General features: G+C 52.8%; 1 protein-coding gene across 1 annotated transcript; it reads left to right on the top strand.

Moving 5' to 3' along the window:
* Positions 1-10,665: 10,665 nt before the first annotated feature.
* On the top strand, positions 10,666-12,653 carry LOC117838041 (homeobox-leucine zipper protein HOX13). The gene is made up of 3 exons (XM_034717908.2): positions 10,666-11,018; positions 11,298-11,713; positions 11,824-12,653. The coding sequence occupies exons 1-3, from the start codon at positions 10,967-10,969 to the stop codon at positions 12,295-12,297; spliced, it is 942 nt and encodes a 313-aa protein (XP_034573799.1). The 5' UTR covers positions 10,666-10,966; the 3' UTR covers positions 12,298-12,653.
* The last annotated feature ends 6,789 nt before the right edge of the window (positions 12,654-19,442 follow it).

Below are 19,442 nucleotides of genomic sequence, written 5' to 3'. Positions count from 1 at the left end.
CTCGAGATGCGAGTTGTGAATTGGAAGCGAGGTGCGGGGCAGGTATTTATAGCGGCAACCGCCTCACCGTTCAGGAACAGCTGTATACTAACGTTCGAGTGTTTCGGTGTAGACGCCAGCCGCGTACAGGGAACCGCGTCTGACGTGTGGGGTGACATGCGGTGGGACCAAGCTGTCATCGACCGAGGAGAGGGAGTCGCGGGTCGGCGCCGTCCATGCTGACACCTTCCGCGTCGCGGGGTGGGAGGCAGGACCGCGGGACGGAGTCTAAACGACTAGTTTCCGCGTGCAGGTGGTGCGGCCCGCGCCGTTGGATCGGGGGCGGACGCGTGGATGGGTAGGGGACCGGCGCCTTTCGCGGCTGGATTATCGGGGTCGCTGGCTGTGGCTGGCTCGGTCGGCCGGCCACAGCCGGACGACAGCTAGCCGTTGTGGTCGGTTTGAATTGTTTAACGGGCAAGACGAAGAGGGCGTCCTGACAGATGGAACGGCGTTACTGTTGCGTCACGGCATCGGGCGCGGGATTCTGGCAGGTTAACTGCCATTTGACCGTTCCTTTCAACAGCGCGTAGAAAAAACATCGAAACGTGTCGGCCTGTAGGCCAGGTACTGGTACTAGTTCAAGGCTACAACGCGCTCGCACGGACGTGAGACGCGGCATCTGATGGTGTAGCAACGGCAACCACGGAGATGAGGCAGCCCGTCTGCGTGTGTTCCCTCGGCCGCACTACCTGCATTTACCGTTGCACGACAGGGAAACGAACACGGCAAGGTAACGTGCGCCGATCTGCGCCGGAGTTACAGACGGTAAAAGCTACGTGCCGAAAATGGCGGCGTCCCCGGTGGGGCTCGGTTTGACGGGTTGCTTAGCTGGGAAGGCAATTGTAGCAGCTAGCCGAGCAGTGGGAGTGGAAGCAAAATTTGGCATTGCTGGCGATGCTTTTGTTGTCTGGAGGAGGTTAAGCTCGACATGAGCTGTGAGGTGCGAACACGCGCAGATTCGGCGAGGCGGTGCCCGTACACTAGAGGTGGCTGCCTCCAAACTCCAAGCAACCGCGTATCGTCTGTATGCGTGTCGTGTCCGGCCCTGTTGTCCTGTGCACAGCCGCAGGCCACGGCCTCCGGGTTTCAAAGGTCCGGCCGCAGGAAACTTCGTACACAAAATGAAGTTCCAAAGTCCAAACATGGCAAGGCTCGGAAAAAGTGTGAGCGCACTTTTCTTTTGGGAGTGCTGACCACAAGGTGATCGAATTAAGCCGAAGTTGTCGGTCTCACAAAATTTTGTCACAGGTCCGTATTTGTTTTTGAATAACTGAATTTTACAAAAAAAAATCTAGGATGAAAGGTGTCGTCTCCCTGGCGAGGCGACCCAGGGGTGACCCCTGCCCGTCGAACCTCTCCGCCTCAATCCATGCCAGCGCGGCCGCTGCCGCTGGTGGCCGTGGCGACGGCGGCCGGCGGTGGTGCCAAGCGGCTACCCCGCGTGTCATTTTTCCCTCCCATCCCCTTCCTCTCCTCACAGTCAAAAAAAACTCAATCTCTTTTCTTTGGCCAGATCCTGGAGTAGGGAGGCAAAATCCACGCAAAAAGAGTTTAGATCCGTGGGCGTTGAGGCCAGTGGGCGCAGTTTCAGCCGTGTCCTGGCGCCGCGCGTTCAGCCGTGTCCTGGCGCCGTCCGTGTGGTCTTCTGGCCGCTAATGTCCATGAGCTCCGAGGCCGATGCCGCTACGCCGCCGCCGCCACCGCAACTGCCATAGACTCCCGCTCGCCGAGCGCCTCCACCGATGGCAACGTCATCAGTTTGGGAGCACGCGCACCGTCGCTGTCCCTGGACCGGCGCCACGGCCTCGACGACCGCCGCGAGGGTGCTTGCGCTACAGGCCCAGCTCGGTGCGACACTGCACGTGGCGCCGTAGCCGCTGGCCCCAATGACGATGGCGGCGCCGCCTGCCAAGTAAGCAGCATTGGCGTGGCAACGTCTCCTCCCTTCTACGGGCTGGCGGTGGCCGTATCCGTCAAGGTCACTGATCTAGGCCAGGAGGTGATACTGCAATCGACGGTACGTGGGTGGCTGTGGCCGCTTTCGTCTCCGTATCCTGCCTGGTGCAGTGTTCTTGCGGTGTGGTGCTCGTGCTTGTAGGCTTTGAGCTTGGGTTGGGGGTGGTGAAATCGTCGGCGATGCCACCGCCCTCGAGCGCCGCTCCCCCTTCTTGAAGGTGTCGTCACGGTGATTTCCTCCCTCTCCACGCTCGTGGAAGTAGTGATGGTTCACACTTGGCAATTCTTGTTCGGCGATGGCAGATGTGCAGCGAAAGTATTGCGCCCAGAGCGAAGGGAGTTGCCCACCTCCACACATCAAGTGTACCATTGCAGCTTCCTAGCTCCAAGACGATGCTCTGGCGACGTCCGATGCCTTGTGCCGAGGCATTGTTATACGTGGTTAAGCCATAAAATTCATCCTAGGATGCTCTGTTGTCACCTTGGTTGTGCCAAAAAATTATCCTTGTGCTAGGACGTGGTGTGTCGTGACCGCGTTCTTGAAAGCCTTGTCCTCCTCCCTGGTCCACGCCGCCGCGGTGGTCGTCGCCACTGTGGTCATTGTTGGACGTATGGTCCATGCGTGGCGTGCGTGCTGCTGCTACAACTACAATATGGCTGCGGAGTGCGGACTGCGGTGGTAGTGGCGGAGCACGGGTGGTGGCGGGACACTGGCGCTGGGCGAATCGCCAGGGCACACGGGCGTGGCGGCAGCGGGACACGGACTCGCGATGGAAGGGCAGAAGGGTAGGGGAAGCGGACACTTGGCTTTAGGGGATTCGGAAAAGTGGCCAACGGGTGGGGAGTTTAACTGCAAAATAATCCCACCTCTGACCTATCCATTGGATTAGCATCTTGTGACATTGATTCATAGTTTCCAAGCTTGCACGGGGTAGATGGTTTCTACCAGATGTGTTCGCGTAAATGTCCATCCCACCGCTTTGTCCTCCGGCAACCTCGTGGGGACGACGTAATGACAGAGGATCAAGCAGGGGATAGCATGGTAGAGAAACGGTGATGGAGAGCCAAGCGGAGGCGTGAGAAGGTTGCATAAGCCTATGAGCCGCGTTTGGAGGTGCACCGGGAGCCGGGCTTGACCGCGAGGAGCAAGAGGCGAGCGCGACAAATTTGGTTGTGGGATTTTTTTTTCGCGGAGCCGCGGAGGTGAGGTGCAGACCAAGGGAGAAGAGGCACGCGTCAGGTTGCTAGGAATCTCGTGGATTCCTTGATTTTTTTTTATCGGGCACGGACGACGCAAAATACGCGGGACTCGAGCAAGGATACGCTGTACTCCGTACGTTTGCTAATAATTTTGAACTGACCTGTTGAGCTACACATATGATGTACACGGCCCATTAGGAAAGAATGACGTCCGACTGGCCGGCCACTCCCACGATGGACGCGCGGCGCCGCACGAGAGGCCGAAACACCGGAGGGGCTCTCGTAGGCTCCAAAAACTTTGAGCGATATGTATCTAACTATTTGGGATGGATGGGTACATAAAGTTATATGGGCCGTGGCAGGATTGCCTGCCTGGCGCTGGCAGCCCAGAGTAAAGAGGCTCAATCGGCCCATTAGGTTTTAGGCCTGTGAGCGAACAATAAATGGGCCTATTGAGCCCAGAAATTCTGCGCTGCTGCGGAACATATCCAAGGCCAGTTATTGTTCGCGCGCCGGGAAATGTAATCCAGACTTTTTTGCAACAGTATAAGTATAAATTCCTTATACTGTACACAACTGCACAAGAGTATAAATTTCAGAAAAAACTAAACACATAGTCGTAGATGCCGCAGTTTTAACTGTGAAGGTGCAATACAAGAAGATTCCACGACATAGCAACTTAACCATTACACATTATACTTGTTTACTCTACTTTAATACCAGTTCAGATTTTAGAACTGAGAAAATGTTGTATAAAACGGGTAGTAGAACCGATTAAAGTGGTAGGCGTTGGCTTTACCATCGGAGCACCGTGTCCAGAAGATGAGAAGACCACGTTTCGCTAGTCCGCTACTCTAGTCTTCGCTAGGCTCCAAAAATTTCGCTAATTGAGACGTCACGTAGTCACTCAATTCGCACAGCAGTGGTTGCGCTTGTCTAGCTAGGCACGTAGGCTATCAGCCTAGGCTTCATGTAGATCCAGCGACGTACACTGGCGCTACTCTGCCTGCTACCTCTAGCTCCAAGCCGATCCAATCTGAGGGACCAGCACGGCGACGCTAAAGTGGAAAGAAAACATGCCGTCCTTGCTCGGTTTCACTGCGTCGTACGCGTCCTTTTACTCCGTCCACGATCGATCCAATTCCCATGACACGTCTGAGCGTCTGGGCCCTGGCGCGGAGGGCGTCCACTGTTGGTGAAAAACGACAGGGCAGTGCAGTACACAACAGTAGAACTCACCCGGAAAGCAAGGGTACAGTAGCGCCTTGACATCTCCTGATTTCCACAGGGCATTATCTTGCTCAAAAGCTGGCACGCGGGCGTTCCAAAATTATAAGTCGTTTTGACTATTTTAAAATCATAGACTTTATTCTACACTTAGAAACCACTGTTGGGTCGTCCTCCAGCAAAAAACACCCACGTTTCTGAAGCAAAGAAGGCAGCGATTCAGGCTAACCATCATACGCGGCCATCCAGTTCAGACTTTTAGCAACGCGCCAACGCTACACACTAGGCGACTGACTGCACACTGGTCGTTTTAGCTGATCTGGGCGGTGATTTTGTCAGAGCCGTCTGAGATGAATCGCGGCTCCAGGGGTTGGTTGGATGACTTTAACGCATGTGAAAAATACGTCCAAAAACTTTACAGGGTACACGCGTACTGTTTGCGCGCATCCGTGCGGCTGCATGCGCCGACGACGCGAACAAGTCGGCATGCCGTACGACGCCCTGCAGCCGGAGAGGCGGAGACAAAAGAAGGCGTGGCCCGGTGGCCGGAACGGAAGCAACCAAGGGTGCACGGGCTCGCGTGTCTTCTCACTCGCATCCCTCCGGAGCCCTGACGACGCCAAACCCGGCTCCGATTCGGCGATTCGCGGCTCCGGCCAAAAAACACTTTCGCGCCCAGGGGCGCCTCTCCTCCCGTGCGTCGTCGCGTGCTGTCGCGTCGAAAGCGACTCGTGCGCAAGCGCTCGCCTCGGCTCGACGCGCTCTACTCTCGTGTGTGCGTGTTCTCCTCTACCCTCTGCTCTGCTTTCCAGCTTGGGGCGGGACGCGGACAACCCCGCCGTGCGCCCGTCTCGATCGCCAGCGCTCCCCGGCCGCCCCCACGCGACAGCCGCCGTTGTTGACGTCTTCGTCGTGGCTCGGCCCGTCCACCCGGCGTCGCGTTCACGGCATCCGGCTGAACACGGTTGCTTTGCTTCATTGCTTGCGCACGGGGGCCACGGACCGAGACTGACACAACCACCGGGCGTCAATGGCCAGGCCCCACGCCGCCACGCCGTGTCGCTGCTCGCTGGCCTCGTCGGCGAAGGGAGCCTCGCCGCGTGGACGAATGGCGATGTAGCTCTTCTGCTCACGGATTGCTGCGCGCACTCACTGCAAGGCGACTGACTGACCGCAGACTCGACTGCTGCTGAGCGATACCGGCTGGCAGTGGTAGAGCACTAGCGGCTGCCGAACAAATGTCCGTGCCGATCGAAAGCTGCACGCGGATCGCACCTGGTTGCATGCCCATGGCGATCGATGCCGTCGCCGATCCAGTGGCACCACCTGTGGAGTCAACAGTTGCTTCCTTGTTGTTACGCGGCGTGTCCGTTGCTGTAGCCTGATAAAGCCGGGAGGCAGGACCAGATTTGACCCGTACAGGGTTTCGCACTGTGCCTCGTCCCTAGCCGAGCCCCCAGCCATCGGATCACCAAACGCAATTACGTTGCACTGGGCTCCAGCATTGAAAAAACCCAACCGATCACGATGGGCACAGCGCGTACGAACATGTTATCTTTGTCAGTTATCGCCACCTCCGAACGACCGAACTGATAAACGCAACCGAGTCCGCTTCCGTCGTCGTCCTGGCTCAGTCAGTTTCAGTTGGTACTTGGTACTGTTACTTGCCAGCCCGTGCAGAGGTACTTCGCCGCCGCCGCGAACCCTTCCGGAGGGCAACTGCCGCGGCGGTTGTTTTGAGCTGCCGTCGATTTTCAAATCAACGAGAGGAGATGCAAGCAGAATTAGAAGGGAGGTGAGAGATCGGAGAGGGGAAATTACTGTTCCTTAATTACCGCACAACCACCGCTTTCTATCTCTCCCACCGCGTCTCTCTCTCCTCAGAAATCCTCCCTCCTCTCAAATCCTCTCTCGCCTCTCCTTCAACTCCGGCGATGCAACTAACGCTGGCACGACAACCAAGGATGGAGTCACGGAGGTCCTCGCCGTCTTCCCTGACGCCACGGAAGCAAGATCCGGTCCGGCGCTTGCGTCAACCGGGCGCCGATGGGGACTTGACGCCTCATTCATGGAGGAAAAGGCCTCCTCGGACTTCCCCGTCGTCAGGGAGCCGCCGGCAGACTTCCCCGCCTCCGCGTGACCGGATCTAGACGATGCCGTGGTGGCCGTGGCACAATCCGTGAGGGAGGAGCATCGGCTTCCATGGATCCCGGCGGCAGCGCGTGACGATTCCGCTCGGATCCCGGCGGCGCAAGAAAGTCCTAACGGTGAGCTATTCCACGCTGGAAGATTCCAACATCATGAAGCCCGAGACACCGCCGCCGCCTTTCGACCTTTGGCTGTCCATGTCACCCTCTGTGATGTGTTTCTGTCCTCAACATTGCTCGTTGATGCTTCAGGATGCACACGGGTAAATAAATCTTTTCTTGATTTTTGGTTTTGTCGCTGTAATTTGTAATTCTCTGATGTGTTCATGAACATTCTTGGTGATGCAAGACATTTCTTTGATTTTTGCGGATGAATTTTTAGAATTGGGACTAAACATGCGCGTGCATTTTTTTCCAAAAAAATATGAATTAGAAATTTTAAAGATTTTTTTCTGTAAATTTGTTAATGATGGAAATAATGAAACGATTTTTAGCAATAAAAAAGATTGTTACTTTGTGTTGTGAATTGTTTACGAGGGAAAAACGTGAAATACTTGTGATATAACAAAAGACGTTGGAAGGACCTTGGTACCTACAGTCCTGCACATGCTATTGTTTAAGCGGAAGTACCATGGTTCCTGCTTAGTCTCAAAAGGTAAAATCCATTAACTACTCCACTAACTTAATTTCTGACGCAGCCATACCTCTCTCTTCCGCGCGTCAGCCAGGAGAAGATGCCCTCCCGGGTACATACCCTCCGAATTGCCTCTTCCCGCCGCCGCGCGTTCCCTATCCCTGCGACGGCCATTGCTCCCGGCTCGCCGCCGTGCGCGCGTCGTTCTCGACATCTCGTGAGCCCCAAGCCCCCAAGTTGGTCTTGTCCTATTTGTGGGAACAGAAGCTGCGGCCAGCGCACGGGATCGCAAGGGCCGTCCTTTTCCTCGCGAAGGCTGCCATGAGCATCTCACTTTCCGTCTCCCGCACCCGTCGCCTCATCAGCTTTTTCCCTGACAGGATCGATCCATCGATCGCTCGCTCCTGCCATGCCATGCACACGCCGCGCTTTCCCAAGTTTTGTGCTCCGGGCACACGGAGAGCTCAGGACTGGGAACGGCGGCCTCCGAGTTCAGACTTCACGGTTCACGGAGACGTGGGGGGAGTCGGGGAGAACACGTCGCTGTCCTAGGTACGACGGCACGGCATCTGTGGTCCTCGCGCTAGGGAGTGAGTGAGAGTGTGTTGGCACTTTAGTTGTTTGATATGCACCTATCTATCCATCAATCAATCGGCTGTGCCTACGACTTTTTGGGCCAAAAGAGGTTGCTTCTCCGCCCTGCTTTTCAGAGGTCTAGGAATAGATTCCCAGGCTCCCCCACACTGTGAGGGGCTGGAAGGAAAATGGAGGGAGTGGTTGGGTTTTGTTTGATACTTTGATGGAGTTTGCCTTTTGCTTATGGTATGGTTGAGCAGCTTGTAGTTCTTCTAGCTTCCTAGTTACCTCTGTCGAGTAATAGTAAAGATAGGAGCTCGTAAGTTTGGATGAAGCATCAGTTGCTTTCGAGGTTCGTAAGTTGAAAGCACAAGCCTGATGCTCTCAAATTGTTCAGTGGTTGGTTCAGTGACCCAACAGTTTGTCTCATTGTTCGTGGGATGCTCTGTGTCTCTGAGAGACTGTGACTCAACAGTATCGGCAGTCTCATTTTTATCTTGGAGGGTTTGGCACGGTCATATATCTAAGATTTCCAAATGTTCTTGACGTTTAGATTGTTCTTAGTGCGCAGCGTAGCATCAAGTGATGGACACTGCATCGGTATCTCTTTAAACGACTTACAAGTGCGCACTACATTCAGCAAGTCAAAAGTGCTCATGACTACACAGCACTCGTGACGAAAAGCAGAAACGATCTTCTTGGGTAACGAAAGTTGGCAGGATGGAAACTGGAAAGCACACGGCTAGCTTCCGGAGTTGCGATCTGCAGAGAGTTCTGTCGTGCGTGTCAGCGTGTGGCCCGACATACACGGGCACGATCGTGATCGGCCGATAAAACAATAGCGTTCCTGCAGTTGATGCAGCTAAGCATAGGCTTCTAACTGTCATGATCAGCCGTTTACTGCTCGACACATTCTGACACTCGGGTAAAACCATCACAGGGCAACATCATCGTGATGTCGATCAAACCGGCCGGATCACGTTGTTGACAAACATTACAACGGATCGGATAAGATAAGCACAAAGCCTCGCGTGCACGGCCATGCGTGACAGACGAGGAGAAATGTTGCCCACGGCCAACCGATGCAAGGAGTTGCGTTGTTGGAGTGGACATCGCTGTTCGTCGCGGCGATATTTTTCGCCCTGCCCTGCGAAAGACGAACACGATGCCATCGATCTGGAACGCCGGGAGAGCCCGGATTGGCATTGGCACACGCCGCGGCGCACGGCACGAATATGTGCAGTACTTGCCTAGGCTTTCAAGCTGTGGAGTAGCCTTTAGGCTAGCTCCAACTGCAGCATGCTAGGTAGCCGCACTTTAGGACCTCGCACTCGCACCCTCTCGCCGTCGTCCTACTTTTAATCTGCCCGTGGGGCCCGGGACGGTTCCGAAAGCGCGGTTCTGAGCTGGAAGTGCCGGCTCGGTGGCGGCGTTTCCGCCAGCACAGTGGCTGCCACGTTTCGCCACCAGATTCACCAGGCAACTCTTCTTTGTTTGGTGGTCTCTGAAGGCTGAAGCTGCTGAAGCTGAACATGGCTCCGGTTCCTACAGAACATGCACCGTCGATCGCGGCAAATACTGCAGCGAGAGCCAAGAGGTCGTGTCTTAGATGTCGTGCACATGCTGAAATCTCAATGGAATATTGGTGCTCGCTCCAGACCGTCTGTCGGAAGCTTACTTAACGCGTGTGTGAAGAACCGTTCATCAGTTTCGTGGAAAAGAAACTGGCGTGACGTGGACGTACAGCGCTTAGTTGTAGAATGTAGACTATGGCAGCTTGGGTTCACATCCAACCAAGGGTCAGTATTTTCATATACTGTACTAGCATACTACGTGCCAGTTGGCGTTGCTGACAGCAGCGACTTCCGGCGCGACATTTCTTGCTTGAAAGGGCAACATACCTGGATGAAAAGCAAGTCTTCTTTTGGGATAGAAAAAAGAAATGGGAAGAAAAAGTTGTTTAGTGGGGACAAACTTTAAGTATATTTTGGTTTAATTTGGTTCGGTGTTGCATGTTAACTGAACTACGGCAAGTAACCATGGTTAGACTATTGGGCCATTGTAGATACTTTGTGGCTATGTATTCTGCATGAGAGTGTGAGGTTAGTTCTCTAAACAATAGGTACATCCCTTTAATCTCTCAGCAGTTATGACTTCTTTTTAAAATGTTATTTTCCAATAGAGAAATGTTGATGCTGTCTTGAATTTTGCTGGTAATTGCCCAGGTTCTACATTCCTTTTGTCTTAATTAAAAAACTCTTTGCTCACTATGATTTTTGCATGAAATGGTTGTGTACATTTAATATATGTTTATTGTAGCATAACATTTCTTCATAATTTTGTTGTAGTCTAAAATTTTTCTTAAATAAAACCATTACTATTGCATAAACATAGACACATAAGAGTCGTACACTCGAATTAAAATAAGTTAGTTTTTGCAAATTCATACAGAATTACGTCACATATCCCAAACTATACAACACACAAGCTTTCGCATTTTGGTAAGCAGCAACATTCACCAGCATAAAACCGTTTTCAACGAGGCTGGCCAACTAACTTATCGACACAAAGCATTGTCTTCACCGTTGGGTCTGAGCTATTTCTAGCATGGATGTTGTAAGAATAAAAGATAGTTTTTCTGTTTAATTTTGTATAAGTTGTATAAAAGTTCAACATTTATTATTTTTTAAAGAAGAAGAAGAAGAAGAAGCGGATACCTAATTCAATTCGCGTCTAGTTTTAAGACAGAAGAAGCGGCATTGGCCCCAGCTGGCAATGCCAACACACGGATCCTACAAAAATCTCTGGCACATGACATCGCGACGCTGTCCAACCGGGGTACCCGGCCCGGCGAGCTGCTTGCTTTTATTTATACGAGCCCCATGGCCGCTTGCATCAGTCGTTTGCCCCTGTGGCCTCTCCCCCCCTCTCACATCCGTCCTGCGCTCCTACTCGCCAGGGAAGAAGAGGAACTCCACCACTTGTTCATCTTTAGAGCACGGCTTACGAAGATTGTCCGGGCCGTCGCCGCCGACCAACAAAAGGGCCGGAAAGGCCTCCCGGTTGTGCGTGCAGCTCGGCGCCTGCCATCTTGCTTTCCAAGCCTCTGCCCTAGCCCCGTCTCATAATTAGAATCGCCGCCATTTCCAAATCCTTCCCGAGCTGCTGGGAGTGCCAAGCACAAATGAAGAGGCAATCGAAGAGGCCCGCCAGCAGCAATGAATCCACAGAAGCAGGTACAGTACAATTGCTGCCTCACCTCCTCTGTTCTTCTGTACTTCTGGCGCCCGAAATGTCCGTGACAAAATACCATCGTAGTTAGCACTAGTGGAGTAGAAAAGTATGTGCGATTGTGCCTTGTGACATTGCCACATTGGAGCGTTGTTCTGTCTGCATTCCATGTGTTGCATTTGACAAACTTGATGTCACACAAAGCTGCCAAGAGAATGTTCTTTGCAATTTTGGGAATTTGAGCAGGACAGGAGCCATCTTTAAACGGCAAGCGCGTTTTGCAGGGGAGAAGCTGGCGTTCGCGGAGGACGAGGCCCAGGCCCTAACGGCGCGCAACATGGAGCACGACGACGCCGACCTCGACGACGTGGACGACGACGAGGACGAGCTAGCCGGCGGCCGCGCGGCGCGGCCGGCGTGCGGGCTGGGCGAGAAGAAGCGGCGCCTGGCGATGGAGCAGGTGCGCGCGCTGGAGCGATGCTTCGAGACGGACAACAAGCTGGACCCGGACCGCAAGGCCCGCATCGCGCGCGACCTCGGCCTGCAGCCGCGCCAGGTCGCCGTCTGGTTCCAGAACCGCCGCGCACGCTGGAAGACCAAGACGCTCGAGCGCGACTTCGCCGCGCTGCGCGCCCGCCACGACGCCCTCCGTGCCGACTGCGACGCGCTGCGCCGCGACAAGGACGCCCTCGCCGCCGAGGTAATCGCGCACAATTCGCTCTCGCCGCCGGTCCTTCGTCTACTCAAGTGCATCATGTTGTGGTCTGCTTGTCATGTCACTCACTCGTGTCTTCTCGGCGCGGTTCTCAGATACGGGAGCTGAGGCAGAAGCTGTCCAGCAGGCCGGAGACGGCGGTGAAGCTCGAGGAGGCCGTCGCCAATGAGGCCGCAGAGGAGCGCCAGGCGAAGGTCGGCGCGGCGGTCTGCAAGGACGGCTCCTCGGACAGCGACTCGAGCGTGGTGTTCAACGACGTTGAGGCGTCGCCGTACTCCGGCGCGGCGTTCGAGCAGCCTGGATTGCTCGGGTTCGGTCCGCCGTTCTTGGACACGTCGGCGGCAACGACGGGCTGCTCGCCTCTCCCCATGTTCGAGACCAAGTGGCAGCAGGGGCCGACGTACCCATACGACTCGTACAAGGCCGGCGGCGGCTATGGCTTCACGGAGGAATGGCTCGCCAGCTCGGACGTGATCGGCAGCGACGGCGCGGTCAGCTTCTTCTCCGAGGAGCACGCCTCCAGCCTCAACTTCGGCTGGTGCGCGAGCGGCACCGAGGCCTGGGAGTGAGCGAGGTTTTGATCCCCACGGTTAGTGTAAAAAGGCAATGTGCTTGTGCATCCATGGAGCTTAGGCTCCGACAAGGCACCTAGTGATCCCAAAGCTAGCGGACATCCAACGCAAGGCGGGAACAAGAGCAGTAGCCAGTAACAATAACGGTGAATTTGAGTCAGGCTAATGGTCTAATGGAGGATGTAAATGTAAAATTGTAAAAAGAGGCTGTACTGCTCCACCGTTGGTCCTTTTGAGGTGTACGACTTGGATGCAACGAATCGGCGATGAGCATACAAGGGGCCAATCGGAAATGATAAGCACAGGCTGCAAATTTATGATATATGATGAAATAAAACACATCTAGAATTAAATGAGTGCTCTCCTTTATTATTTTGAACAATCAGCTAGAGCTACGCTATTTCATTATAGTATAGACATACTAGCATGTACAATACGAATTTCATTGAGAAAAAAAATGAGAGTTTACAAAAGGACACCACCAATGTACCTAAGAACAAAGGGGAATTACATAACATAAAAGATTAAAAAAAATGACCTACAAAACTGACTTCTAAAGAAACAAGCTATTAGGGACCCATACAAAACAACAAGTGTGGGTTGTGTGGCGAAAGTGTTGCTCTAAAGCCTTACGAGGACTTCGATATATATGTTGTCGTTTTAAAGTCGTACATGGATATGTGTTATCGGTTTAAGTCATACAATAGCTATACAATAGCTTGGATATGTGTTTGATGAACGGATAACCAGTGACGGACCCAAATATCTAAGTGTAAGGGGCTTATTTCCCCTTCTTCTTCCTTCCTCCTCCATTGTCCTTCTCCTCCTCCTTAATTTACGTCGGGTTCCAGCCCTATGGATCGGATCCACCCCTGTGGATAACTATGAATAAAGGTGGTGGTAAATTTGGTTTTGGTGCCGTAAATGGTGAATCAGATTGGTGAGAAGTGAGAACTATCAACTGCGGTACTTAGTTTGTGAAGACAACTTTAAGTGGCTACATGGGGGTTATCGTTCTAGGTGTGACAGATTCAGGAGGTGCTGGCATGACAGCCGATAGGAGGAGGCAAGAAAGGAGGATTGCATGGAGCGATCAATTCTATGCTCGACGACATGGCATCGGCGGGGCATGGATCTATCATATCAAGGGTTGATCTATTGCCATGGGCTTGAACCTTTGATTCTTTGAACGATCTATTGGCTGGTGGCCACCCTTTCGCGAGTGCAAAAACAAAATCCGATATTGTATTTTGATACGCTAGCGCAACGAGAGATTTTGTTAATAGTTAAATGCATAGATTAATAGACTACTCCCACTTTGTTTATGGAAGGGCATAACAACTTTGGTGCCCTGGAAATGAAGATGACCTGAGAAAACAATCAAGGTTGGCAACCTAAGACTAGTGGTGGCAAAGTTAGTGGAAGATTCATGGCATGTGAGGCAGCTTGGTGCTCGAGAGACTACCGGCTGGCTAACATGGCGGCATGTTCCCCCTCCACCGCACAGAAGGCATGTACTACCGTATCCTCTTAGAAATCTTGATAAGAAAACGAAGCGTTGTAAAAGAAAACTAAAACACATTGCTTTGAAAAGAGGGTCGAAAGCGAGATGCCAAAAGGCAAACTTTCTTTAGAATTAGCATACGAGCAATGCAAAGGAGGCTTCGTTGGGGATCGCCAAAACCTAAACACCCTTGAGCGCCAATCACGTAACCCCTTTGACCTCGCAAATTCTACATCAAATATAAAGAGACGCGGAGCCTTTCTAGACTCGCGAGTTTCAAACTGAGAAGTAAAACTCAGTTACCCTCGAACGTCATTAGTAGGTCTCAAGATTAACCTCGCAAGTTGCGCGTCGGCAACAAGTAAAGCGGAACCCCTCTAACCTCGCACACTCTATGGAGGCACCTCTAATAGTAAATCTCGTATCCTTGCATCACCTCTACTCTTAGAAAGACTCGAGGGCAGTGATTAACAACAATGATGGTTAACTCCCACTGGGTTAATCCTCGAGTGTTTGGAGTCAGTTCCGGACACCGAGCTTTTATCTTTTTACTCTTTACTCAGGAATGATGCTCAGAGAAGAACAATGCAAGGTTAACACCTCTCGACAAGACTCAACGAAGCAGGCGTCTCGAGGTTGGGCGTTCGTCTCGGATCGCGGATGAAGCCTCGAGGCTGGATAATCAACTTAAAATGAAGATGAAGTCTCGAGGGTAGAGGGTGGAAGGCGTGAGAAACGTGACCACGTAGAAAAGTTCAATTTATACACGTGTTCCTTAATAACCTTCATGTACGGCATATCCTAGGAATATAGTGATTGAGTAAGGACATTTTAGGAATGTAAAGTAGTCATGGATCGCTATAAAATGGGAGTCCTACCCCGTTGTAAAGGGAGATCAATTTTTCCAATTGTGAATATTATTCCCATTATAACTTTAAATCGGTTCGGTGTCTAATTCCTTTGAGATCAACATGCGTAAAGAAAAGATGGTGGTGCTTTATAAACGTTTATAGTAAACTGGAGAGAATTCCTAATCGCAGGTGTCATTTGCGAGGAGGAAAAGCCCGGCTTTCGCTTAGAAAAGTGTTTGGGTGGTTTTCGTTCGTGTCGACCCATCTTTCTCCCGAAGTCCCAAGTCGCCGATCGGACCCGGAGAAAGTTATGTTATGCCCAAGGTTTGGTACGCGTCCCTGTCGGCTGTAGGGCACAGGCACAAGCATCGCAAATGACAAGGCACCGCCGCGCCGAGCGAGCCAGTCGCAGCAGCAGTAGTGGTGATATTTCATACGGTGAGACGTCATGAAATAAAGAAGAAAGGGACGGGTCGCACACCCGTTGGCCATGTAGGCAGCTTTAGGGGGTGTTCGGGTCTTTAGTCCGGACTAAAATTTATGGCATATCGAATATTCGGAAGTTAATTAGAAGGATCAAATATGAGCTAATTATAAAACTAATTACACAGATGGAGTCTAATTCCCGAGATGAATCCATTTAGCCTAATTAATCAATCATTAGTAAATGTTTACTGTAGCACCACATTATCAAATCATGGACTAATTAAGTTTAATAGATTCATCTCGCAAATTAGCCTCCATCTATATATTGGCGCCTACTCACGATGGGACCTAGCGCGGTACGCTACCGCCGGAGAATAGGGTCATCTTTTTCCATCTCCAACGACTGCGAGTCCATCGTGGAAGCAGTTTCTCTGCATAGTGCAGTTAGGCCACTAACATGTGGGAATGAGTTCACCTGTCAGTGACCCCAAGCTGCAGCTCACTACTGCAGAGGAGCCCCACCCTATATTCTTGTGTTAAAGCATCTGCATCTCAGTACTGCAGAGGAGCCCTGGCCTATATTCTTGTGTTAAAGCATCTCCAACAGTTTTAGTAAAATTGGTGACCTAAATTTTGTTTAGGTATGGGAGAGAGAAGATTTTTAGATATATTTTGTGCTCTTCTCCAACAGCTTTAGTAAAACTGGATACCTATAATTCTCCAAGTGCAATACTGCAAGTGCAATATTTTCCTCAGGGGCTAATTTGCAAAATCTCTTTCTCTTCTCCTTATCCTCTCCCTCCTCGTCACCACATCCACAAATTCCCCGCCGCCCTCTCTCTCCTAGCCCGACCGCCGCCCTCTCCTTCTAGCCCCGCCGCCCACTCTCTCCTACCCCGCCGCCGTCTTATGCTCCCAACCATCTGGCGCCCTCTGCACTGTGGCCCCTCCTCCGCCGACGGCACTGCGTTGGGATATCTTGTGGGCGACGCTGCGCGGGCTGTGGCGGGTGGCGCGAGCCGCGGTGGGCAGCGCCACGCGGGGCCACGGCGGGCGTCGGGCAGCGCCGAGCCAGACCGCAGCCAACGGCTCGACGCGGGCCCATGCAACGGGTGGAGGTGTGCCGGTGTGTGGTCGATCAGCACAGCGGCCGACAACTCGATGACGGGCGGCGTTGCGTGGGGCCGTGACGGGTCGAGCAGCACGGCGGCGAGTTCTCCGGCAGCCAAATCGACGACTGGCCCCTCGAGCTCGCTGTCTAGCACACGACGACGCCACCTGAGTGGTGGAGCCGGCTCCCACGGCAAGGCTCGCCCTCGCCTACACGGGATCTGGCCGGTAGGGGGCAGGTGAGTTCTACACGAGATCTGGCGTCGAAGATGGAGATGGGGGGCGGCGCACAGTGGGTGGAAGTTTCCACCGAGCGCAATTGGAGCTTCCCGGGAGCAGAGAGAAATTTAGCAATCCATGACTTTTTCTAAAAAAGAGCAATCCATGACTTGGATTGGTATATTTACGTATAGGAGAGAGAAATTTAGATCATAACTAAAAAAATTAGGGATATCAATCCACATAGCAAATCTGTTGGAGCAGTTTTTTTAACAGTTTTCAAGTATCCTGACAGTTTTTGGATATAAATTCATTTTACATAAGCTGTTTGCTCAGGTCTCAAATCGTGGCTTCCTCAGCCTTGAAAAACCATGCAAAGATCGAGCAGGGTTCTCACAGATGATAAGCGGATTTGGAGGGGGGCATGAACGGCGAACATGTACTTGGAAGTTATCGCGTTCCTCCAACGCAACGATCGGTCGATGTGCTGTCGAAGTCGGAGGTCTTCTTGTGTGTTTGCGTGGAGCGGGACCGCTGAGTTGAAGCTGTCCGGGTGGAAGTCAGCGGAACAGGCTAGCGGATTGACAGAGAATTGAGATGATATCCATGGGAGTTTCTTCATGGACGCCGTCTCTTCCGCTGCTCGCTGCCCTTCCGCCGGGAAGGCCGGACTGCTAGGCGTGCATAGAAGGCCTGTCAGTCGCGCATCTGCGGCACCACGGTTCGGTGGAATAGAGTGCTGCAACTGCAACCAGCCAAACACAGACCACATCGGCAGCTGGGTGCGGTTGCAGGACTCCAGGAACTTCGGCAGTTCAGCGAGCGCATCGGAACAAGTCAGGAAGGTCAATTGGCAAATTGCTCGTGAGTTGCAAGACGTGACTTGTTGTCGTCTTTGATGGAGGAGAAAAGAACGCTTCGCTCGTCTCCTTTCCGGTAGCTGGTCGAGTCCGATCACTCTCCGCTAAGCTCCCAATGACCAGTTCACGTCGTCTCGCGTCGGAGACTTTGACCCGTCCGACGGCGACAGCGTCATCATCTTGTTTGGAACGGATGTTGACAACATGACGCGTGATGGGTGACCTGTTTAGGCCCGTTCATGTATTGGCCCATGAGAAGAGCCCGTTTTGGAATGTTTGGTTGCAAGTTGAGGGATTACTTGGCCCAAAATTTGCTGGACTGCCAGCAGGAAAAAAAAACATGTGTGCAAAAGGATTGGTTAAGGCCCATTTATTTTTTCGAGCCTTGATTTCTTCCTAGATTTTATGGCCCAATCCCCCTAAAAGTCTGAACAACTGCATTTACATGGAAACCCACTTTGCTGTTGTTCCGGCCTGTTGGGTTGCGCGGTGTAGCCTGTGTCGGTATGATAATTCGGCCCCTGTAGAGCCTAGACCCAGTATAATACACACACACACACCATTACACAGGCCTGTATCATTTTTTTTGTTTGTTGATAATCCAGACAGTATGGTTTGTTTTTCACTTTTTCTTGGCGACAAGTGCAGAGGCAGAGGATGACAAATACAGCATCCAATCGGCGATCGCTACAATACGTGCACCCCGGCGGACGGCAGTCCGACGACCAACGGAACGGAAACAACCCGGCACGACTTGCGCCGGCCGGGGCATATATGCTCGCTGCCTCGCTCAGCACGCGCAGCCTCGATCCTGTCTTCCTTCAAACAAACATGAATGCACGTCAACTCGAACAGAGTTGGGAGGCAACTGACTGGCCGACCAAGTCAACGGCGCAATTCCTTCCTCCCCGGACGGCACGGTAACAGTAACACCGGCCAGCGTCCAGCTGCTAGCACAGCAACAAATGAATGAAAACCCCGGTGGAGACCGGCTCGTACCTTGCACACGTCCCGATCGCGTGCCCCATCCCGACCGCACGCGTCCCTGTCCCTGCCTACCAAATATCCAGCCGACGCGAGACCACCAGACACGGCGCGGCTTCTTGCTGCTCGCACACGCTAGGCCCCGGTTGTCTGGTGTCTGAACCCACGCTGAACACGGGCAACGACCAAACTCCCCACCATCCGATGCCGCCCGCCGGAGCGCGAGCCACACGCGCGGCTGACCGGTCAAGTCCACCCCCGGGCGAGTGACGCCGACGGCGACGGCTACTCGTCTCGTCGATTCCTGTCATCTACTCATCTCCTCCTCCTACGGGAGGAGGCCGTGTGGAATTGGAAATGGAATGGTCCGAATGGATCCCCGCACCGCACGCGGTTGTGCTCGCGCCTCGCGGCGGGCCATGGCGGCCACACTGTCTCCCACGAGCTCCCGGCCGGCCATGGCGGCCACACTGTCTCCCACGAGCTCCCGGCCGGCCATATCTTTTCCTTCTTTCGAGCCTTCTTTTTTTTGTTTGTTTTTTTCCTTTTCCGATGTGTTTGTAGAATAAAAGGTGGGAGGAGGAGGAGGAGGTCGCGAATACCAAATCCCACTGGGGGAAGACGTGCGATTAAAGGAAGCCCGGTGCTTCTTTTGACCGCCCCTGCGCTGCGTGCGTGGCCCGCGCTTATCCGTCGAGCTGCTTGTCCGTGCTTCCCATCCTTTTGCGTCAGCAGCGCGAGTGCTGGAATCGTTTCGTTGCTGCGGACGTGTGTGGTGACCGATCGCCGGATCGGAGTGAGGGAATGGCCGGAGAGACGATACTGATGGGTGATAGTCGTCATGGCGGATGACCGATTCTTCGCGCTCCAACAGCCGATGCGAACGGACTTCAGCTGTTTATTTCAGCAGTGCCAGTCGTTAGGTTTTCATCCGTCTATTCTGTAATGAAGCCCTTTTCTAATAATTGAACAAATTCCTTCTAGAATGGCACATGCTGGTGATTGCTGGAATGATAAAAAAAAATGTAATCTTCTCAAGGGTGGGTCAAAAAAATGATGAAACTGGTGTTAACTCGGTGGCATAACAAAAGGACAAAAACTAGTGGCATGCTCCTTTGTTCGCGACAAATGTGAACATGTGTTTTTACACATCAGCCATCCAGATAACCTCACAGTGCACAGGCACTT

Source organism: Setaria viridis, chromosome 9, assembly GCF_005286985.2.
Source record: "Setaria viridis chromosome 9, Setaria_viridis_v4.0, whole genome shotgun sequence".
NCBI classification, from domain to species: Eukaryota; Viridiplantae; Streptophyta; class Magnoliopsida; order Poales; family Poaceae; genus Setaria; species Setaria viridis.
The sequence above is the reverse complement of the archived record's forward strand: the minus strand, read 5'-3'. Positions and strand labels throughout refer to the sequence as shown.

What these genes read in the sequence shown, in the direction of transcription:
- LOC117838041 (XM_034717908.2), top strand. Translation starts at nt 10,967, where the DNA reads ATGAAGAGGCAATCGAAGAGGCCCGCCAGCAGCAATGAATCCACAGAA. An exon ending in CAATGAATCCACAGAAGCAG is followed by an intron (nt 11,019 to 11,297) that starts GTACAGTACAAT and finishes CGCGTTTTGCAG; the next exon opens with GGGAGAAGCTGGCGTTCGCG. An exon ending in AGGACGCCCTCGCCGCCGAG is followed by an intron (nt 11,714 to 11,823) that starts GTAATCGCGCAC and finishes CGCGGTTCTCAG; the next exon opens with ATACGGGAGCTGAGGCAGAA.